At 42.2% G+C, this 19,166-nt stretch overlaps 1 protein-coding gene across 2 annotated transcripts in view; it reads right to left on the reverse strand.

Moving 5' to 3' along the window:
* Positions 1–5,164: 5,164 nt before the first annotated feature.
* Positions 5,165–19,166, reverse strand: part of fblim1 (filamin binding LIM protein 1) — a 30,729-nt gene continuing 16,727 nt past the window's right edge. The window contains exon 8 of one of the 2 annotated variants that reach the window (XM_085966992.1): positions 5,165–8,355. In XM_085966992.1, the coding sequence (XP_085823118.1) occupies positions 8,242–8,355 (114 nt within the window). In that variant the 3' untranslated portion in view covers positions 5,165–8,241. Of the gene's footprint in view, positions 8,356–14,454; positions 15,000–19,166 lie in introns of those variants that run through there. The other variant, XM_085966991.1, reaches the window with a different exon arrangement.

Below are 19,166 nucleotides of genomic sequence, written 5' to 3' on the forward strand. Positions count from 1 at the left end.
ATCATCTTCTAATACTCCTGAAAGTGGCCATTCTTTTGAGTGTCAGTATGCTAGTCAGTCCTGAAGTGCTTCATGGGTGAGCTTGATCTTTTTTTAAAATTCGTATATGGGATGTGGGCGTCGTTGGCAAGGCCATTGCCCATCCCTAGTTGCCCTTGAGAAGGTGGTGGTGAGCTGCCTTCTTGAACCGCTGCAGTCCGTGTGGTGAAGGTACTCCCACAGTGTTGTTAGGGAGGGAGTTCCAGGATTTTGACCCAGCGACGATGAAGGATCGGCGATATACTTCTAAGTCAGGATGGTGTGTGACTTGGAGGTGGTGGTGTTCCCATGCACCTGCTGCCCTTGTCCTTCTAGGTGGAAGAGGTCACAGGTTTGGGAGGTGCTGCCGACGAAGCCTTGGCGAGTTGCTGCAGTGCATCTTGTAGATGGTACACACTGTAGCCATGGTGCGCCGGTGGTGGAGGGAGTGAATGTTTAAGGTGGTGAATGGGGTGCCAATCAAGCAGGCTGCTTTGTCTTGGATGGTGTTGAGCTTCTTGAGTGTTGTTGGAGCTGCACTCATCCAGGCAAGTGGAGAGTATTCCATCACACTCCTGACTTATGCCTTGTAGATGGTGGAAAGGTTTTGGGGAGTCAGGAGGTGAGACACTCGCTGCAGAATACCTAGCCTCTGCCCTGCTCTTGTTGCCACAGTATTTATGTGGCTGGTCCAGTTAAGTTTCTGGTCAATGGTGACCCCCAGGATGTTGATGGTGGGGACTTTGGCGATGGTAATACCGTTGAATGTCATGGGGAGGTGGTTAGACTCTCGCTTGTTGGAGATATTGCCTGGCACTTGTGGCGCGAATGTTACCTGTCACTTATCAGCCCAAGCCTGAACGTCGTCCAGGACTTGTTGCATGCGGGCATGGACTGCTTTATTATCTGAGGCGTTGTGAATGGCGCTGAACACTGCAGTCATCAGCGAACATCCCCATTTCTGACCTTATGTTGGAGGGAAGGTCATTGATGAAGCAGCTGAAGATGGTTGGGCCTAGGACACTGCCCTGAGGAACTCCTGCAGCGATGTCCCGGGGCTGTGATGATTGACCTTCAACCACCACAACCATCTTCTTGACATCCATATGCATGCAGTTTCCAGCAGGAGTCATTGGATGGCAAACAGGACCTCATGCTGACTTTTTTTTCCCGAACTCAAAGATGCTGAGGCTAATTATAGTACCTCAACTGCTGCCCTGCTTTCAGTTTTCTAAACCAACTTTGCTTTGTCTTGCATTTTCCCCTTGAACCAAGTGCCAAAGTACTTTCACAAATGGATGTGCTAATTTGTTCATACATCAAAGTGGTATTGCTTTTAACTTAAATCTGCACATACTTTGATGGGAGGTTCTTCTGGTCCAGGATGAAAATGAGCAAGAGAGAAATGAGTCTAACCACAATCTATATTAACATTAGTCTCCTCAATGTAAAGCAGCAGAGTTCAAATGAAATTTCCATCAGACTCTTTCGAAAGGTGAAAGATAATACTGAGAGCTTTGTTTTATGTAAGATCCTATTTCCTTTCACTTAAAATGCCCATTTTGTAAACTGGAAAATGCTAAAAGGCACATTTTACGTGATGAATGTAGCCATGGGTTGTCAAGGATCTAAGATTATTTCTGAGGATGTGCCTTTTCAATGTGTATTTGTCTTTATTTTTAATGTCATTTTGACAGTACTATTTGCAATTCTTTTTAAAAATGCAAATGTGTGTTACGCCGACTGAATATCATCACTGCACTTAATTGTAAAATGTACAATAGAGTAGAACTATGCTAAATAGTTTAACTTGTGTCCTTGTTTATTTATGCAAAAGTAGTTCTCTGTAATGTATAATGGCTAGCTGTGGGTTGTAATTCAATTAAGGATAGGCAATAGTGCATTCTAAAATCTCAACTGGAAAATACACTACATGGTGTGAAACTGAGTGGTACAAATGTTGAAAGACCCTGGGTTGGATCCACAGTCTATGCTGAGTTGACTGATAGCAGTTTGAAGTGATAATAAATGTTACTGCTCCTAGGCTAGGGAGGGGCAATGTTCTGACACTCTAGGTTCACGTGAAGAATAGTCAGTTGGGGAAGCCCATTGCTTCTGGAGATGTCCCTGGGTGGAGGAAGTGCATGAATTGCGCGTGGAGATTTGGGGTATTTTAAAGTTGTCCAAAATCACACTTTAGTAACCCTTGGAGGTTTTTGAGATTTTTTGCATCTGTCAAAAGATCAGTTCTTCCTGTTGGGATCACTGTGCTACAAATTACATCGGATATACGGCGCAGAAACAGGCCATTCGGCCCAACCAGTCCATGCTGGCGTTTATGCTCCACTCGAGCTGCCTCTCGTCTTTCCTCATCTAACTCTCAGCATAACCGTCTATTCAGGTCTCCCTCATATGCTTATCCAGCCTCCTCTTAAATGCATCAATACTATTCGCATCAACGACTCCCTGTGATACCGAGTTCCACATTCTCGCCACTCTCTGGGTAAGGAAATGTCTTCTGAATTCCATGTTTGATTTCTTGGTGACTATCTTATATTGATGGCCTCTAGTTATGCTCTTCCCCCACAAGAGGAAATGCTCTCTGTATCTACTCTTATCAAAACCTTTCATAATTTTAAAGACCGCTATTAGGTCACCCCTCAGGCTTTTTTCAGAAAAAAGAGATCCAGCCTGTTCATCCTTTCCTGATAGGTATAACCTTGTATTTCTGGTATCATCCTTGTAAATCTTGTCTGCACCCTCTCCAGTGCCTCTATATCCTTTTTATAATATGACAACCAGAATTGTACGCAGTACTCTGTGGTCTAACCAAGGTTCGATACAAGTTTAGCATAACTCAAAGATGGTGAATGTGCTGTCTGAGGTTGTATTGGTTTGCTTTGCTGATGTGTTGCAGTGAAATTTGGGTAAAGAGAATTTTCAGAAGAGTGTGTGAGCCATTCATGATTTGCTTGAAAGTAACATTTACATTATTGTGCCTTTATTGCTATTTAAGATACATCAATACTGAAGGGGCCTTGATGTTGGCCTTGTGTTACGCAGTTGCTTATATTGTATGCTTGTGCTCTGGTTTGGTTGGGTTTCACGCAATATATCCTGTGCAGATTTTTTTATTTACAAAAAAAGTTCTAAAAATGTTTAGGAGATTTTTTTTTTTTTTTACCAGTTTCTTTAATATTCAAACTTCCTTGCCCCCGCCCCCAATCATTATCACCCCTCTGCTGACTTGCTGGTTTGCAGTTCTGAGTGGCGGCAGGCCATTCAACTGTGGAAATTATCCTTACCGAGCACAATTCTGTTCTTGCTAACATCCACGCAAGTTTGGTTTCCAGCAAACCGTGCTGATTTCCCCCCCCCCTTCTCCACCCGAAGGAGCACTGAAGTCGATTGTAGCAACATCCCAAGTACCCAGACTAAGAACAACTAACTCACCTCAACTTTGAGGATTGGACTCAACCTTCTATTATACAGTATTCTACATGAAGAATAAACTTTTACATGACTAGTATGTGTAATCACTTAATTTGCTGTATACACTACATTATTATATAGTATATACAATGTAAAGCCGTTACTTACAGTACTTTATCACACACACGAGGGATCAAATAACTTTGGCATGGTTCCTCAAGCATGGGCTAAATTGTAATTTACCGTGTAGTATTCAGGTTGTCCTACAAGTTTACTTTTCTATTTTGGGGAGGATTTTTTTTTTATATATATATAGTTCCAATATGAGTGGCGGTCAGAAGGATATTTTAAGTTTTTTGGTGGGTAATGGGATAAGCAAGAAAGAAAACTTGCATTTTTATAGTGCCTTTCAGATCTCTGGATGTCCCAAAGCACTTTACAGCCAATGAATTACTTCTGAAGGGTAGTCACTGTTTTAATGTGGGGAAACACAGCAGCTTATTGCTCAGTTTAGTGAAAACTGGCAGCACAAATCTGTGTTCACTTTCTTTCTCCCCCGCCTCCCCTTTTCTCCTTTTGCTCTCCTCAATGCTGGAGCATAGTTTCACAGATAGCAGCAGCCTTCCAATACCTTGTCCAAGTGTGAAATCTTCATGTATGCAAAGTTTTAGCAGGATATCCAACCACTTGGGCCACATAGCCAAACCTAATACTGTCCTCAGCGATTGTAAACATAGGGATATGGTAGCTTAGTGGTTATGTTACTGAACTAGTAATCCAGAGGGCTGGACTAATGGTGGGGGAATTTAAATTTAGTTTTTAAAAAAAATTGGAATTAAAAAGCTAGTATCAAACTACCGGATTGTCGTAAAAACCCAACTGGTTCACTAATGTCCTGTAGGGGAAGGAAACCTGCCATCTTTACCCAGTCTAGCCTATATGTGACTCCAGGCCCACAGCAATGTGGTTGACTAACAAGCCACTCAGTTGTACCAAACCGCCATGACGATGTCAGCATTGTGGGAGTACCTTCACCGCAAGGACTGCAGTGGTTCAAAAAGGCGGTTCACCACCACCTTCTCGAGGGCAATTAGGAATGGGCAATAAATGCTTGCCATGGATGCCCACATCCCATGAACGAATAAAAAAAGAGCCTCTTGCAGCTAGGATTACTGGGTAGCATTCAGGAATGCTGATAAAAAAAATTTCCCCTTGTCCCAGGAACAAATATTCTATTGCCACCCCAGCTCCGATTAACCGGAAATTGAATTTTAGATCTTCCTGGTTTGTATGATTCAATACCACGTCCCTCCATCTGTTTCACTGGGTCACACAGTAGTAACACAGTATATTGTTGTAGTACTGTGCCTTGATGTATAGTAGTTATAAAATAAAACTTGAAAACTCAAAAAAAAACAGTATATTTCATCTTGAATTGAGGTGAAACTGCTAGTGCTTTCAAGGACAAACTTGTTGTGGTATCAAGTGACACATGATCTTTGTAATCTAACACAGATGTTCTGTTAGGTCATTGTTTCTAATCCAAATTTCTGCCAGCTCTGAAATGTAATCCAACCTAAAACATAGTTATGGTGAGAAGTAGTTTTGTTTAATTCCTTAAAATATATTTTGAGGAGGGTCTGTATGATTGGGTATAGCCAGAGATTGTGTACAACTCCTGATTCAATGTAATAATTTTTGGGAAATGGAAAAGTCAATTGCAAAGATTTGTAAATTTTAATTGATATGTAACGCATCAAAAAATCATATACAGTACTACTGCATACTGTAGTAGAAGATCATATGGTTAGTGATTAGAATTTGCAACCAAGGGAATGGATGTAAGATGCAAAGACTGCTGAATGCACTTGCATTTCATAGAATTATACAGCGTAGCAGGAAGCTATTCGGCCTATCGTCCCTGCTCTTTCCCCACAGCCCTGCAAATTGTTCTCTTTCAGGTATTTATCCAATTCCCTTTTGAAATTTATTATTGAACCTGCTTCCACCCTTTCAGGCTATGCGTTTCAGATCATAACTCAGTGTAAATTTCTTCCCTTGTGTCACCTCTAGTTCTTTTGCCAATTACCTTAAGTCTGTGTCCTCTGGTTACCAACTCTTCTGCCACTGGAAACACTTTCTCCTTATTTACTGTATCAAAACCGTTCATGATTTTGAACACCTATTAAATCTCTCATTCTTCTCTGCTCTGAGGAGAGCAACCCAATTTCTCTAGTATCTCCACGTAACAAGTCTTTCATGCCTGGTACCATTCTAGTAAAGCTTCTCTGCATCCTCTCTAAGGCCTTGACATCCTTCCTAAAGTGTGGTGCCCAGAATTGGCCACAATACTCCAGCTGGGGCCTAACTAGTGTTTATAAAGCTTTAATATGTATATAGCATTTGAAGTGTCACAAAGCATTTCAGACAGTTACTTTCAAAGTGCAGTAAGTGTTGAAGGCAACAGCTGTTGCCAATCGGATGACTGACCAGTTAAATATTTTTTGGTGTAGGTCGAGGGAGGAATGTTGAACTGCGATCTAAACAGCAGGGCAGTACAATGCAGCAATGGGTGCAAGTTTGTACAACACTTCTAAGCCATACAGCTCTAACTCTCACTGGCTAGCATCAACTGAACCAGAAGCATAACTGGGAAGAAGGGAAGCTGCACAGCTAAAGTTATACAGTTGAAACACACGGGGCAATTTTAAAGCCCCCACCAGGCGGGGAGGCAGTTGAAATGGAGTGGGGGACTTTCCCACACTGTTCCTGCCCCAATCTGGTTGACTGCAATTTTAAATTGGAGGTAGCAAGGACGCCCACATGAACCCTAAACATAAACTTGGCTTATATTCCATTGAGTACAGGAGATTGAGAGGTCATCTGATCAAGGTGTTTAAAAGGATTTGATAGGATAGATACAGAAAAACTATTCTGGTGGGGGAATCGAGAACAATGGGACATAATCTTAAAATTAGAGCTAGGCTGTTCAGGAGCTAAATCAGGAAGCACTCACGCCCCGACCAAAAAGGCTGTGGATGCTATGTCAATTAGAGCTTTCAATGCTGAGATAGATTTTTGTTATGTAAGGGTATTCAAGGCTATGTGGAGTTGAGATGCAGATCAGCCATGACTAATTGAATGATGGAGCAGGCTCAAGGGGCTGAATGGCCTACTCCTATTCCTAAGCTGGCGGGGTCCACTTTAAACACAGATTGGACTCTGATGACATCATCGAGGGCCAATCTGCTATTTAACCCGCAGCCTGAGCAGGGAAGCAGTGATGGTTTCCACACCAGGCCAAACCAAACAGGATCCAGGGCCAGTAAGTTTTTTTTTAATTGCGTTTCCTTGTGGGCCATGAGGTGCAGAGAAACCCTGGGCTTCCCCTGTCCTTGTTTTCCTGAAGGTTGAAGCTATCACTCTGGTACCAGTGTTGTTTAAAAAATCTCTTTATTACAGTTCGTACAGCAGCAAGTTCTAAAGTATTTGTGCCATGCTCCCATAGAAGGAAATTTGATTCATGGAAAGCAACTGGAATCAGGCAGCACTGGAGAGATAATGCCAAGCGTAATAATGGAGTTTGAAGCTTATATTAGAATCACTAGATCAGTCCATAAGCTGCTTTTATATTACCGCTGGAAACTTGAGCGAATGAGCTAACTGTTCTACTCATCCATATTTATATTTGTAATGTGTAGGCAGTAAACCAGTTGCATTGTGCTGGCCTTCAATTTCTGTGCATGCACAAATGAGATATTTTGGTTAACACACATGCATGAAATAGTGATGTCACAATGGAGAGAATGTGGTTTTGTGTGTTGTGACATTACCACAACCCTACAGTGCTGCCACTGAACAGCCCATCTAACTGGTGCCAAGAACACCCAATAAAATTGTGTTTTCTTGGCCACTACTTTCTTGTTTCTTCCAAGGCGACCACTGACTGCACAAAACTGATACTATGGGAGCCAACACTCAAAGACTAACATTTTAAGGAGCTTTAAATAGATCATCCTTTGCATTAAGGTGGGGATGATGTCCTTGAAACAATCTGGTCTGCTGTCAAAGATTCTCCAGTTTGTTTCTCTTGCCATAGAAGAATTTTTAAAGAACTTTAAAACAGGCAACCAGTTTTTACAGAACTATTTATTTACCACTAAATGCATGAGAAATATGGAATCATTCTTCAATTTGTGAAGATCAACATAACTGTAGAAGTAGCATAATATACACTAGGCTAAATACTGAACGGAGTCCTTTTGTTTGGTTTTTGGCAGATTTAACCAGTTTTTCCGTTTGAGAGCACTTAATCTTCTCTTGCTTTCAGTACCTTGCCAAGTGACCATTCTTCATTGGAAGCCAAGATGGTGCATGAAAGCAGGCTAATCAATGAAGGGTATTACCATCAAACCCACGAATAAATAGCCTCACCTAATGTCACTGCATTTTCAGTAGAAATCATTGGGTAGAGTTCAGGAGTGGGAACCCTAGTTAATTTTTACACTTCGCTTTCCCTAGGCCAGGAGTCCTGGAGCCCCTACTGATGTTCCAGGTGAAATCATTGCATAGTACTAATCACACCTGGAACCTTCAGGTTTGTATGGCTCCGTACCAATTGACCATAGGGGGAGTTTCTACAGTAAACTGTGAGGAATGATCTTTCAGTGGTGCAGAGGTTTGATGTCAATTGGAAATAGTCATAAATGGAGCAGCAGATATTTGCAACAATAGTGAGAAATTATGCAGCAGATCACAGACTGATTTCAGCTCTGCTCAGATCTGGAATCTTCAAATAGTGGAGCTGGTACTCAGGCACATATGGCAAGTCTTGCAAAGGACATGTTTGTTCAGTGGGAAGCACCCTTCCTCGGTTGGGTCAGGAGATAGGAGAATTCCACATTTCTGTAACAAGACAACATGAACCACTTAATTCAGAGAATGAGTATACAAAACATTCCGAAATGTTTGCTTAGTCATAATATGCTAACCTGAGCAACCAGCATCGTAATCCTATCCCAACGCTATTCTGATTGTCAGAAACACTTCGCCATGGGGAGAATTGGGTGAACAAGACACTGACCTTTCACCACCTGGGATCACATCCAGTCCAACGGCTGTGATGAAAGTCAGTCTGTCATTTGGTTATAAAGGCCCTATGTGAAATGAATTTGGGCAGTCTCAATCCCGTTCCTTGTGGGCACAGGCCTACAACACAAAACTGTCCCTAATTCAGCACTAATTGGCAGTATCAATCAGAGAGGCCACAGATTAGCTGAGTGGGAAATGGAAAAAAATGTCACACTGGTGCAGTGTGGGTGGGGGGGGTGCTCCTCCTGAGGCTGCAGATAGGGCATGTTGTTGATGTAGATTAGAAGGAGCTTTACTCTGCATATGGCTATGCTATACCTGACCTGGAAGTGGTTGATGTTGGCACTAGGTGTCTGAAATGGAAACCGTTTTGTTTCTGGGCACCAATATCCCTCACTTGAGCACAAAGAAAATGCACCGATAATACCATTCCTCCCTCCCTGAAATACTCCCAATATAGCACTGCCCCTTCCTAAACACTCCAATCTATTCCTGCTCCCTCATGAAAACATTTCCATATTCTGATAGTATTGTGGTGCATCATCTTGCTGTGCCGCTCTATGCTAATGTTAGGACATTAATCTCCCAATTTCACAATGACACGATACATGTCAGTTATCCTGTAATAGTTCACACTTGAAATAGTGCAGCCAACATTCCATCTATTGCAGCTTGTGCACACTTCACACCTTCTCCTCCCGATAGCAGTTTGCTGTCAGTCACACAATATCCAGACTTCATCTCCATCTGCTATTGTAATAGATTTACATTTGGAATGATGGGTTTAAATGTGCTGCCATTGCCTTTGTACATGAATGACAAAGCCTAGCACTAATAAGAAATATTGTGTGTATCCAGTTTACTTGTTATTTTGTGCAATATACAATCATAGCAACCTATCCAGATGAGGTCATGCGGAGGCAAGCAGCAAAGAATCTGTAATTTGCCAAAGCCACTTGCATGAGAACCTGGATAAAGCAATTGGTGGTGACTGGTATGCATCATTGTACTGTACTTGACATCTATAGCATCAAAGTAGTTAGCACATCTGAAGCTATCCTGCATAGATCTTTCAGCATGTTCAAGGTAGATGTCCATCATAGCTGACCAGGAAGCTATGTGGCTTGAGATGGCAGCTTCTGGTAGTCAGGAGGTCAGGTGTATATAAGCATATGTCCGTATATCAAGGATTCAGTATCTACTATGATTGGATTTCAGAGAAGCAAGTCATTGCTGCTGCCGCTCTGCACTTCCAATTGGTGGAACCATCATTCGGTGAGTATGGTGAGTATCCATGCTACAGTTAGGAGTATGGTGACAATGCATTCACATTTTATGCTGCTCAGGAGGAATTCTTGGTGCTTGCTGTCCATCTAGCAAGGGCTCAAACTTATCAGTTGTCTAGTGACCAACGAATTACTTCTTTGGGGCAAAGGTAAATGGAGTGGGCTTTGAGGTCAAAATAACTGGTAGAGCCATAGAAGTTTACAACACAAATAGAGGCCATTCGCCCTGTCATATCTCTGCCAGCTCTTGGCTAGAATAATTTAAAACTAATCCCACTGCCCAACCCTCTCCCAAAGCACTGTATATTCCTCTGCTTCAGATACTTATCCAACTTTTCCTTAAGTTAGAATGGTCTCTATCTTCAACCATTTCTTGTGCCAAAGCATTCCATGCTTCATAACCTTCCGTGTAAAGAAACTTCTAACCTCTGTCCTCACTCCCTTGGTGACGATTTTAAATTGATGACCCCTCGCTAGTGACTCCCCAACCAGAGGAAATAGTCTTTTGCTGTTCTCTATCAAAACCCTTCTTTATTTTTAAAAAACATGTTAAATCTCCTTTGCCTTCTCTGCTCCAGTGTAAATAATCCCAGTATCTCATAACTGTAGTTTCCTATCCCTGACACCATCCTGTTGAATCTATACTGTACACTCACTATGGGTTTAATGTACTTTCTATAATGGGGCACCCAAAACTGCACAAAGTATTCTAACTGGCCTAACCAATGTTTTATACAAATTTATCATTATTTCTTTACTCTTGTATGCTATTTCTAAAACCCAAATGCTGCTGGCCTTTTTAATGGTTTTATCTACTTGCATTTGTACTTTCAGGGAATTATGTATTTAATGTAGGTTTCTCTCTTCATCCACATGTCAGTATATACTCCCATTCCTTGTTTTTCCTTCAAAAATTTATTACCTCACACTTGTCCACCTTAAATTGCATCTTCTGCCAAATGTCCATTCTCTAACCTGCCAATGTCTTCCTGAAGTCCTCCTCACTGTCTTCCAATCCATCTACATTTGTATCATAAGCAAATTTTGAGATTGCATTCCCTATGCCCAAGTCCAAAATATCTAGATGTAGATACCAAAAACAAAAGTGGATCTATGACCCCTGAGGTACACCACTTCTAGTCCAAGCAACTTTGTTTCCTATCTGTCAACCAATTTTTTATCCATCCTGCTACAATTTCCCTTGTCCCATACACTTCAATTTTTCTAACAAACCTCTGTGACACCTTATCAAATATCTTCTAAAAAATCTATGACAGTACATCGACTGTGCTCCCTTTATCAGTCCAGTGACCTGATCAAACATTTGAAAATCACAACTTCTGATGGAAGATTTGAACCAAGTCATTTCTCTGGCAGATTCAGTAATCCGATACCCGAGCCAGACAGATATGTGGTATACACAGTACTGTTGATGATTGAGCAGCCGGCCTGGCTCGTTGATGGAACATGGGAGTGTCACTGCGGGGTTGGTATTCTTACTATTCAGATCTATATAATCCTGTAAAACGATGGCTTAATGTGTAGGATGGTCCCAACTAGATAAGCAACATGCTGTTAAACTGTCTAGTTTTAGCTGGTTAAACTCCAGTAGTATTCCTCTACACACTTTTCCTAAATCTTGGCTTTTAACAATGTGCATTTAGGTTCTGTGAACTAAGGGTAACTGGTGTTTCCCTACAGGAAGAGTGTGTGTATTCAACATCAGGTAAAAAGAAACTACATGTATGGATTTCTCAGTAGTTTGATTTTCAGACTTTTAAAACACATCACGGTCACAAGAGGTATCAGACACTGGAGTTGGGACAGTTACTGAAATATAATTGAAAGTGATGTGTGCAGTTTACAGAAAAATTGGGACAGTTACTGAAATATAATTGAAAGTGATGTGTGCAGTTTACAGAAAAAAATTTAAGATAATGAGCCTGAATTTCCAGTCAAAATAACAAGGAGGTTAATGGCACTTTGTTATTTATGCGTAAATGGTACAACAACTTCGGGCGAAGAGCAGATGCGCAGTTAAATGCCAATATCCAAAGGTTGCTGTCTGAGTTATGATGCTCCACTGTTAGCTTTGTGAAAATTGCATTTTGCTGTCTGCCTCACCAATGATCTGCATGGAATGTCATGAAGTTGCTGTATTTGCGCGGTAGATAGGAACTAAACTCGCCACAGAAAGTTAAGTCTTGTCATTACAAGCGTAAGTACCTTTTTTAACAACATAATTGCTAATTATGGCCAATCAACCCCTCTGGCACTGAAAATTAACTCTTACAAGTGTGGTGTCTCATTCCTTCAGGTATTAATTGTTGGAGATTTTTAAAATGTCATTTAATTTTTTAACTTTTCTGTCTCATTCTTTTCCCTCTATTTCTTTTTCTGTATGATTTGATATTGAATTCACTCACTCTAATTTACACTTCCTTCTCTGTCCTTCCTCTTTTTTTTCTTAATCCTTCAATCTGGTTAAGGAGATACACAGTTGTTTGTCCTGTTTCCCTCGCTGTGCGGTTAATAGCTCACACTTCCAGCCACTCATGATGCAAAAGATTTAAAAACCTAAACATGCACAAACAAGTCTAACTAACGGCAGACGCCGTTAGATGCCCTGCTACAGCAAAATCTGGGCCAAAGTTAACACTATCAACTAACAATCAAAAAGGTGGATGGAATGGCCAAATGGAACTTAATCCGACATTAGGGGAAATTGGTGAGCAGAACCATAGTGCCGCACTGCACACGTGCCACACTCGTGCCTTTACAGCAACTGTGCATGCATGGGTACAGTATTATGGTTTTGCTGCCACCTAGCACATCTGGGTCAAAATTAGAACAAAGGAACCGATTCCAGTGAAAGCAACTCTATTATATAAATGGATGAGAGATGTGGTTGGCAGTTTGTTTCCTTGCAAGAGCTGCCTTCCTGCTTAAACTTGAAACACTAGTTCTTGAACAATGGATGATTCATCAGCAGAGCCATCCAAAAGCGTATACAGTGTTCGAACTATCTAAAGCTTTACCTTCACCAACTGTGACAAGGGTGTAATTCTCAAGTTTAAAAGGTAGCATTGTGTTATTTAAATTCTGTCTGAAAATGTCGGTAAGCAGATTGTTTAAATTGTTAGAATTTAAAGGCTTTATTTTCTCTCAGAAATTATGTCAACATGTTAACGGGGTGAAACTTGACAGCAAGGTAAGACAGTCCAGTGGATGGACTGACTGCCGTATAGCAAAGCCTACTTAAGTGAATATCAGTTAAATATATTAATTTTCAGTATTTCAGTCCTTTTGCCATTAACTCAATGTTTAAATATGATTGAATTTTTAAAAGTGTGAACTCTCGGGATATAGGTGTCGTTAGCAAGGCTAGCATTTATTGCCTATCCCTAGTTGTCCTTGATGAGCAATGTTCCTTTTAATTTTTTTTTGGGTGCACGGTCCCTTTAAGAACACCGCGCCTATGGTTTTTCCTATTAAAAGCTGGCTACGCGGGAGACCGCTGCGCATTGGTGGTGAGCCGCCGCCTTGAACCACTGCAATCCATGTGGCGAAGGTACTCCTACAGTGCTGTTAGGTAGGGTGTTCCAGCGACAATGAAGGAACGGTGCTGTATGTCCAAGTCGGAATGGTTTGTGACTTGGAGGTGATGGTGTTCCCATGAACCTGCTCTTGTCCTGCTTGGTGATGGAGGTTGCGGGTTTGGGAGGTGCTGTTTGAAGAGTTTAAAGCACATCCAGTTTAAGTGCAAAGGTTTTCACAGTTTCTGATAGGCCAGTCACTGTCCTAAGTGCACAGATTATTGCATCATTAGCTTATTGCTCAAAGAATAGCTTCTACTACCACTAACACCTAGCTGTGTCTCACCCACCAATGTTTCATCAAACTTGCTTCAGTTTGGCACTAAAGCAATAATAAAGCAATTCCTGTTTCTACGGTAAGTGCTTGCATAGCCTGAAGAGATAACAAAAGGAGCTTTGACATTTCAGCGCTGGTTTTTGGTACAGTAGTACCATACCAGTCTCTGGTAAATCTGACAGCTTCTAAGACCCATGAAGAAGTGAATCTTCTGCCATCACTGGAAAAAGGTGGGTTGAGCAGATTATATTTGCAGCTGAAGCTGATTAAGAACCACACATTTGCAATTTAAAAGTAGCAAAAGATTAATTCATGGGTGTTGTTTGAGTGAATGCATTTTGAACTCATTCAAAGATGTAATTGGAATTGTATGTGTATTCATCGCTCGTAATTCACAAGCTACCCTACACTACACATGTTTTCTTCTAATATATATGTTGGGACACCTTTTCTGCAAAGCCTACTGTCCTTCTGATCAAGAGTAGGGTGAATGTTGTTGAATGTAAAGTAACCAGCTCATGTTATATCAAACTCATTCCATTCACTAGTACGATAGCAAAATACTGCAGATGCTGGAAATCTGAAATAACAACAGAAAATGCTGGAAAAACTCAGCAGGTCAGGCAACATCCGTGGAGAGAAATTAGAGTCAACGTTTCGGGTCGAAACCCCTGAAAAGGGGTTTCGACCCGAAACGTTGACTCTAATTTCTCTCCACGGATGTTGTCTGACCACCTGAGTTTTTCCAGCATTTTCTGTTGTTATTTCATTCCATTCACTGTCACTTTGAACATTTGGAGCTGAATTTTCCTCCACTCTACCCCATTGCTGCATTTAAATGATGGTGAGATGGTGGGGCAAGGGTAACCAGCCTATTTACTAGCCTACCATCTCAAAAGCCACCTGACTCCAGGATGCCACTATCCTCAGTGACCGGCAGGAATCCTGCTATGACCTTTTGTTGGAGGGAGATGCCCCAGTCATGACTTCCTCTCCCTTTTCAGTCTCCTTTTACTGTCACTTGATGACCCGCACTTCTGTAAAATCCTTTCTATTTTTAATTTGTAAAAATCTTGCTTCTGCTCCATTTAAAGCTTCCTGCTCCTATGAGAGAGATTGCAGCAGGTGTCCCATTGCAGCACCACTGAATTTTCCTCGGCAGCTGCAGTGGGTTCCCTCTGTGTGACGAGGATTCCACCAGGAGTTTGCTCTGCATATCCAATAAGCTCTCCCAGGAAAATGGCTCGGGCTCATGCTCATGGGTAGAAGTTCTGTCCCAACCCCAATGGCGAAACTGTCCTGGAGAAAAATGTAACCCTTAGAATTTAATTTCGAACTCTCCAGGTTATGGGAGCACATGTAATTCTAATCACATTTTTAGTAGAGTTCAAAATGAAGGGCTGCCCTGACGGTTCCAGTTTATCCTGTGAATAGCTGAGTCATACAGACAAGAGAAGTCTCCAGTTGTATCCTTGGTCTGTGCTGAGTTAGCTGATTTTAACAAACTTAGTGGTAGAAATTCTACAATTGTCCTTGGCACCTTATGGTTAGCGAAAGGAAAATAGGCCAGGGTTCTTCCTCCTGGAGAATGACATTGCTGCTCTTGCTGCTGCTGCTTAGTGGTAGAAGATGCAGGGGAGGTAAATCTGGCTCTGTGTGCTGTTGTAGTTAGCCTTCGAGAGACCAGGTCTACGTTGACCCTTCAAAGCCTCTACCACCTATCTACAAGGCTTGGCAGGAATGTGATGGAATACTCACCGCTCGCCTGGATGGGTACAGCCGCAACAACACTCAAGAAGCTCTACACCATCCAGGACCGAGCAGTTCGCTTGATCGGTGCCCAACTCACTGGACTCAATATCAGCTCACTACGGCTGCAGAATGTATGGTTTACAGAATGCACTGAAGCAACTCACCAAGGTTACTTTGACAGCACCGCCCTCACCTGCATCTTCTACCACTAAGAAGCACAAGAGCAGCAATGTCATGGGAATACCATCATCTCCAAGTCATACTCCATCCTGATTTGGACATTATATTGCTGTTTCTTCATAGCTGGGCCAATATCCTGGAATTTGTTAATTAACAACATTGTGGGAACATCATCACCACAAGGACTGCAGCGGATCAAGGAGAAGACCGACCACCACCCTCAGGACAACTAGGATGGCAAATGCGGCCTTGCCCACATCACCCATATCCATAGAACCAATTTAAAAAAACAGTGGATTTACGCACGAAGCAATTTTGGGAGCTCTTCAATCAGTATTAAAAGGTGACTAAGTTTTGCTGGACTACTAAAGGTGGCTTGATTTGTAAAATACAAAACACAAAGGCACTGTGCATGGACAGGAATCGGTAAGTGTTTAATAATTGAATTACATAATAAACTTAGATAATTATAATTGTTGAAGTTGCTATGATAGTCAAAAACTAATAGAGAAACAGTAGATTCCAAAGAGGAGATTGGCATTATTCTGAGCAGCACATTGAGCAGAAAGAAAGAAAGACTTGCATTTTTATAGTGTCTTTCATGACCTTGGGATGTCCCAAAGTGCTACAGCCAAAGAAGTACTTTGGAAGTGTGGTCACTGTTGTAATGTAGGAAACGTGACTAACCAATTTGTGCACAGCAAGTTCCCACAAACAGCAATGTGATAATAACCAGATAATCTGTTTCAGTGAAGTTGGCTGAGGCACTGGGGGAGAACTCCCCTGCTCTGCTTTGAAATAGTGGCATGGGAACGGGAGTAGGCCATTTAGCCCTTCGAGCCTGTTCTGCCATTCAATCAGATCATGGCTGATCTTCATATACTCGCCTTTGCCCCATATCCCTTAACACCTTATGTTGACAAAAAATCTATCGGTCTCCGATTTAAAATTAACAATTGACCTAGCGTCAACTGTCGTTTGTGGAAGAGTTCCAAACTTCTATCACCCTTTGTGTGTAGAAGTGTTTTCTAACTTCACTCCTGAAAGATTTGGCTCTAATTTTTTGGCTATGTCCCCTACTTCTAGCCACCCAACCATGGGATCTTTTACATCCACCTGAGAGGACAGGCTTGGTTTAACGTCTCATCTGAAATCCGGCACTTCCTCAGTACTGCACTAAAATGGGAGCCTAGATTTTGTGCTCAAATCTTTCAAGTGGGACTTGAACCCACAACCTTCTAACTCAGGGGAGAGTGAAACCAACTGAGCTAAGGTTGAAGAATGAGGTATTACAGTGGGTTATACGCGGTGTGGGTGTTATGGCAGTTATTCCACCCACACAGCGGTAGCATTTTCCCAAGCCACAATCTATACCTTTTAATGTGCTCTAATTTTTCTCCAAGTTTTTCCCCATTCCTCTCTTGAGGGTAAAGTTTTATCCTGGGATAGACTTCCACAGGCACCAGTAATCCTCTGATGTCTCGTGATTTTTCACATGCAAGTCTCACTATCGTATGTTGACAAGCTAGTTCCAACGGTGCTAGGGGACACAGTTTAAACCCAATCCTGACATCGACATTCCAGCAGGTGGCGCTAGAAAGTGACCGGGAGCAGGAACCCCTGATTGGTTTTTTTCCTGAACCCAGGGGCTCTGAGGCCAATTGTAGAGCCCTAACAGCACATCACCTAACCCAGCACAGACTGGGGATGGAACCTGGGACTTTCCTGTTCTGTATGACTCAGTACCACGTGTGCTGTATGTATTCACTGAATTCTTGCAATTTTTTGCACTTTGAGCCCTATATGTTTAGCTGAAACTGCACCTCATCATGTGACACTAACTTCAATCCGAGGGTTTCGCTGCACTCGTTTCAATTGATTAATCAGCGGAGGCTGAGCAAAGACTACAAATGCGTAACAAATTACACAAGCAAAGTTTTAGTAATGCATAAATGCTGCTAGTGCGTTACAACCACCTCCAAGCTTTTCTTTATTTAAAAAATCCTTCTATTTGTATAGAGCTTTCTCACGTTGAAATGTCTCTGTGCTTCACAGATAATGAATTACTTTGATTATTGTTTTGGAGGCGAATGCAACAGCCATTCTGCACCAGTAACGCTCAACAAACGTTGTGAGTTGAGTGACCTGTTGATCTGTTTCTGGTGGTGTTGTCGAGGGTGGACTTTTGGACACGACACCAAGAGAACACTCTGTCCCTCTTCAAATCGTGTCATGGGATCGATAAAGTCCATCTGAACGGGCAGTTTAGTTTCTCATCCGAAGGACACCACTTCCAACGAGGCGGCAATCTGCACCTAGATGTCAGCCTAGATTACAGGGGTGATTTTCCAAAAGGGTTCTTCAGATTGTCCGCTGTCAATTTGACAGAAGAACCATGGAAATCCTAAAAAAGGCATAAATACAGTCTGCGTCATTTTTATGGGGTTTCTGTAGCTTCTCTGCCGAAGTTACGGTGGATGAGCAGGAGAACTCCCACAAAAAATCACCCCTAAGTGCCTACACTCCAATATGGTTCAAACCCACAACTTTCTGACTTGGAGGCAAGAGTGATACTAACTGAGTCAGGAGTGTGTTTAGGCCAACCTGTCACACACGACCCTCCCCAGTGGAAAGATAAATATGCGGACCTAATCCTAAACCACTGCTTATTCTACTTTGGCCAAGGGAGGATAGGACAAGAAACTATACTTAGATATTCCCACCTCAATGAAGCAACACCTCGACTCTGCTCAATCCCAACTCCTCCGCCCCATAGCCTGATTGTGATTGGAAACTGTCGGCGTGGGGATCATCAGATAAAAACGACAGTCTCCACGCCTCAGAAGACAGAATGGAGTAACATATTGACTTCTGCCATTTATTGTATTATGTCTAGCATTCCAGAATTCTACAGCTGGCAAATTTTGGCGTGCAACTTTTGCTCATCAATAATAAAACTGATGACATTCCACAAGGGTCAATGCCTGGGCAAGGTGTTGCCAGATAGCTGCCACCTGGCAGGAACTTTCCCCTCCTCCCCAGATCTTTCCACCTCCTCTGTGGTGATGACACGTTTAATGATGAGGTGTCAATCTCCAAGGTATTGCAGGCTGCCGCGGAAACTGTCACTTGAGATTAGGGGAATAAATGCTTGGACTTCCAAATCATCTTTTACTTTTACGGCCTCTTCTATCAGGAGGCCTTCCTGTTTGCTGCAATAACCCCTCTCCCCGAAATCCAGTACACAAACTGCACGTTTCTTTCTGGATTGCGGTTGAGGCAGTTTTACTCTGTGTGGTGTTGACACCAAGATTGCACAGCCCCATTATGGGTGTGGAGATTACATTGTGCTGAAGCAGCCTCCTCTCCAATATGTAGCATAGATAAGTACAAATGCTCGATGGACCAGAACCACGTGGACTACAAAGAAAACACCCAGAGTGTCTGTCACAATACAAACAAGCAGAGAATTTGACCCACTCAGAACTAAGGCTGGCTGGCCTTGGCTGGTAAATTTGAAGAGACAGAAGGCAG

This window comes from Somniosus microcephalus, chromosome 25 (genome assembly GCF_052327205.1).
Source record: "Somniosus microcephalus isolate GS21.2 chromosome 25, FLI_Smic_1.0, whole genome shotgun sequence".
NCBI classification, from domain to species: domain Eukaryota; kingdom Metazoa; phylum Chordata; class Chondrichthyes; order Squaliformes; family Somniosidae; genus Somniosus; species Somniosus microcephalus.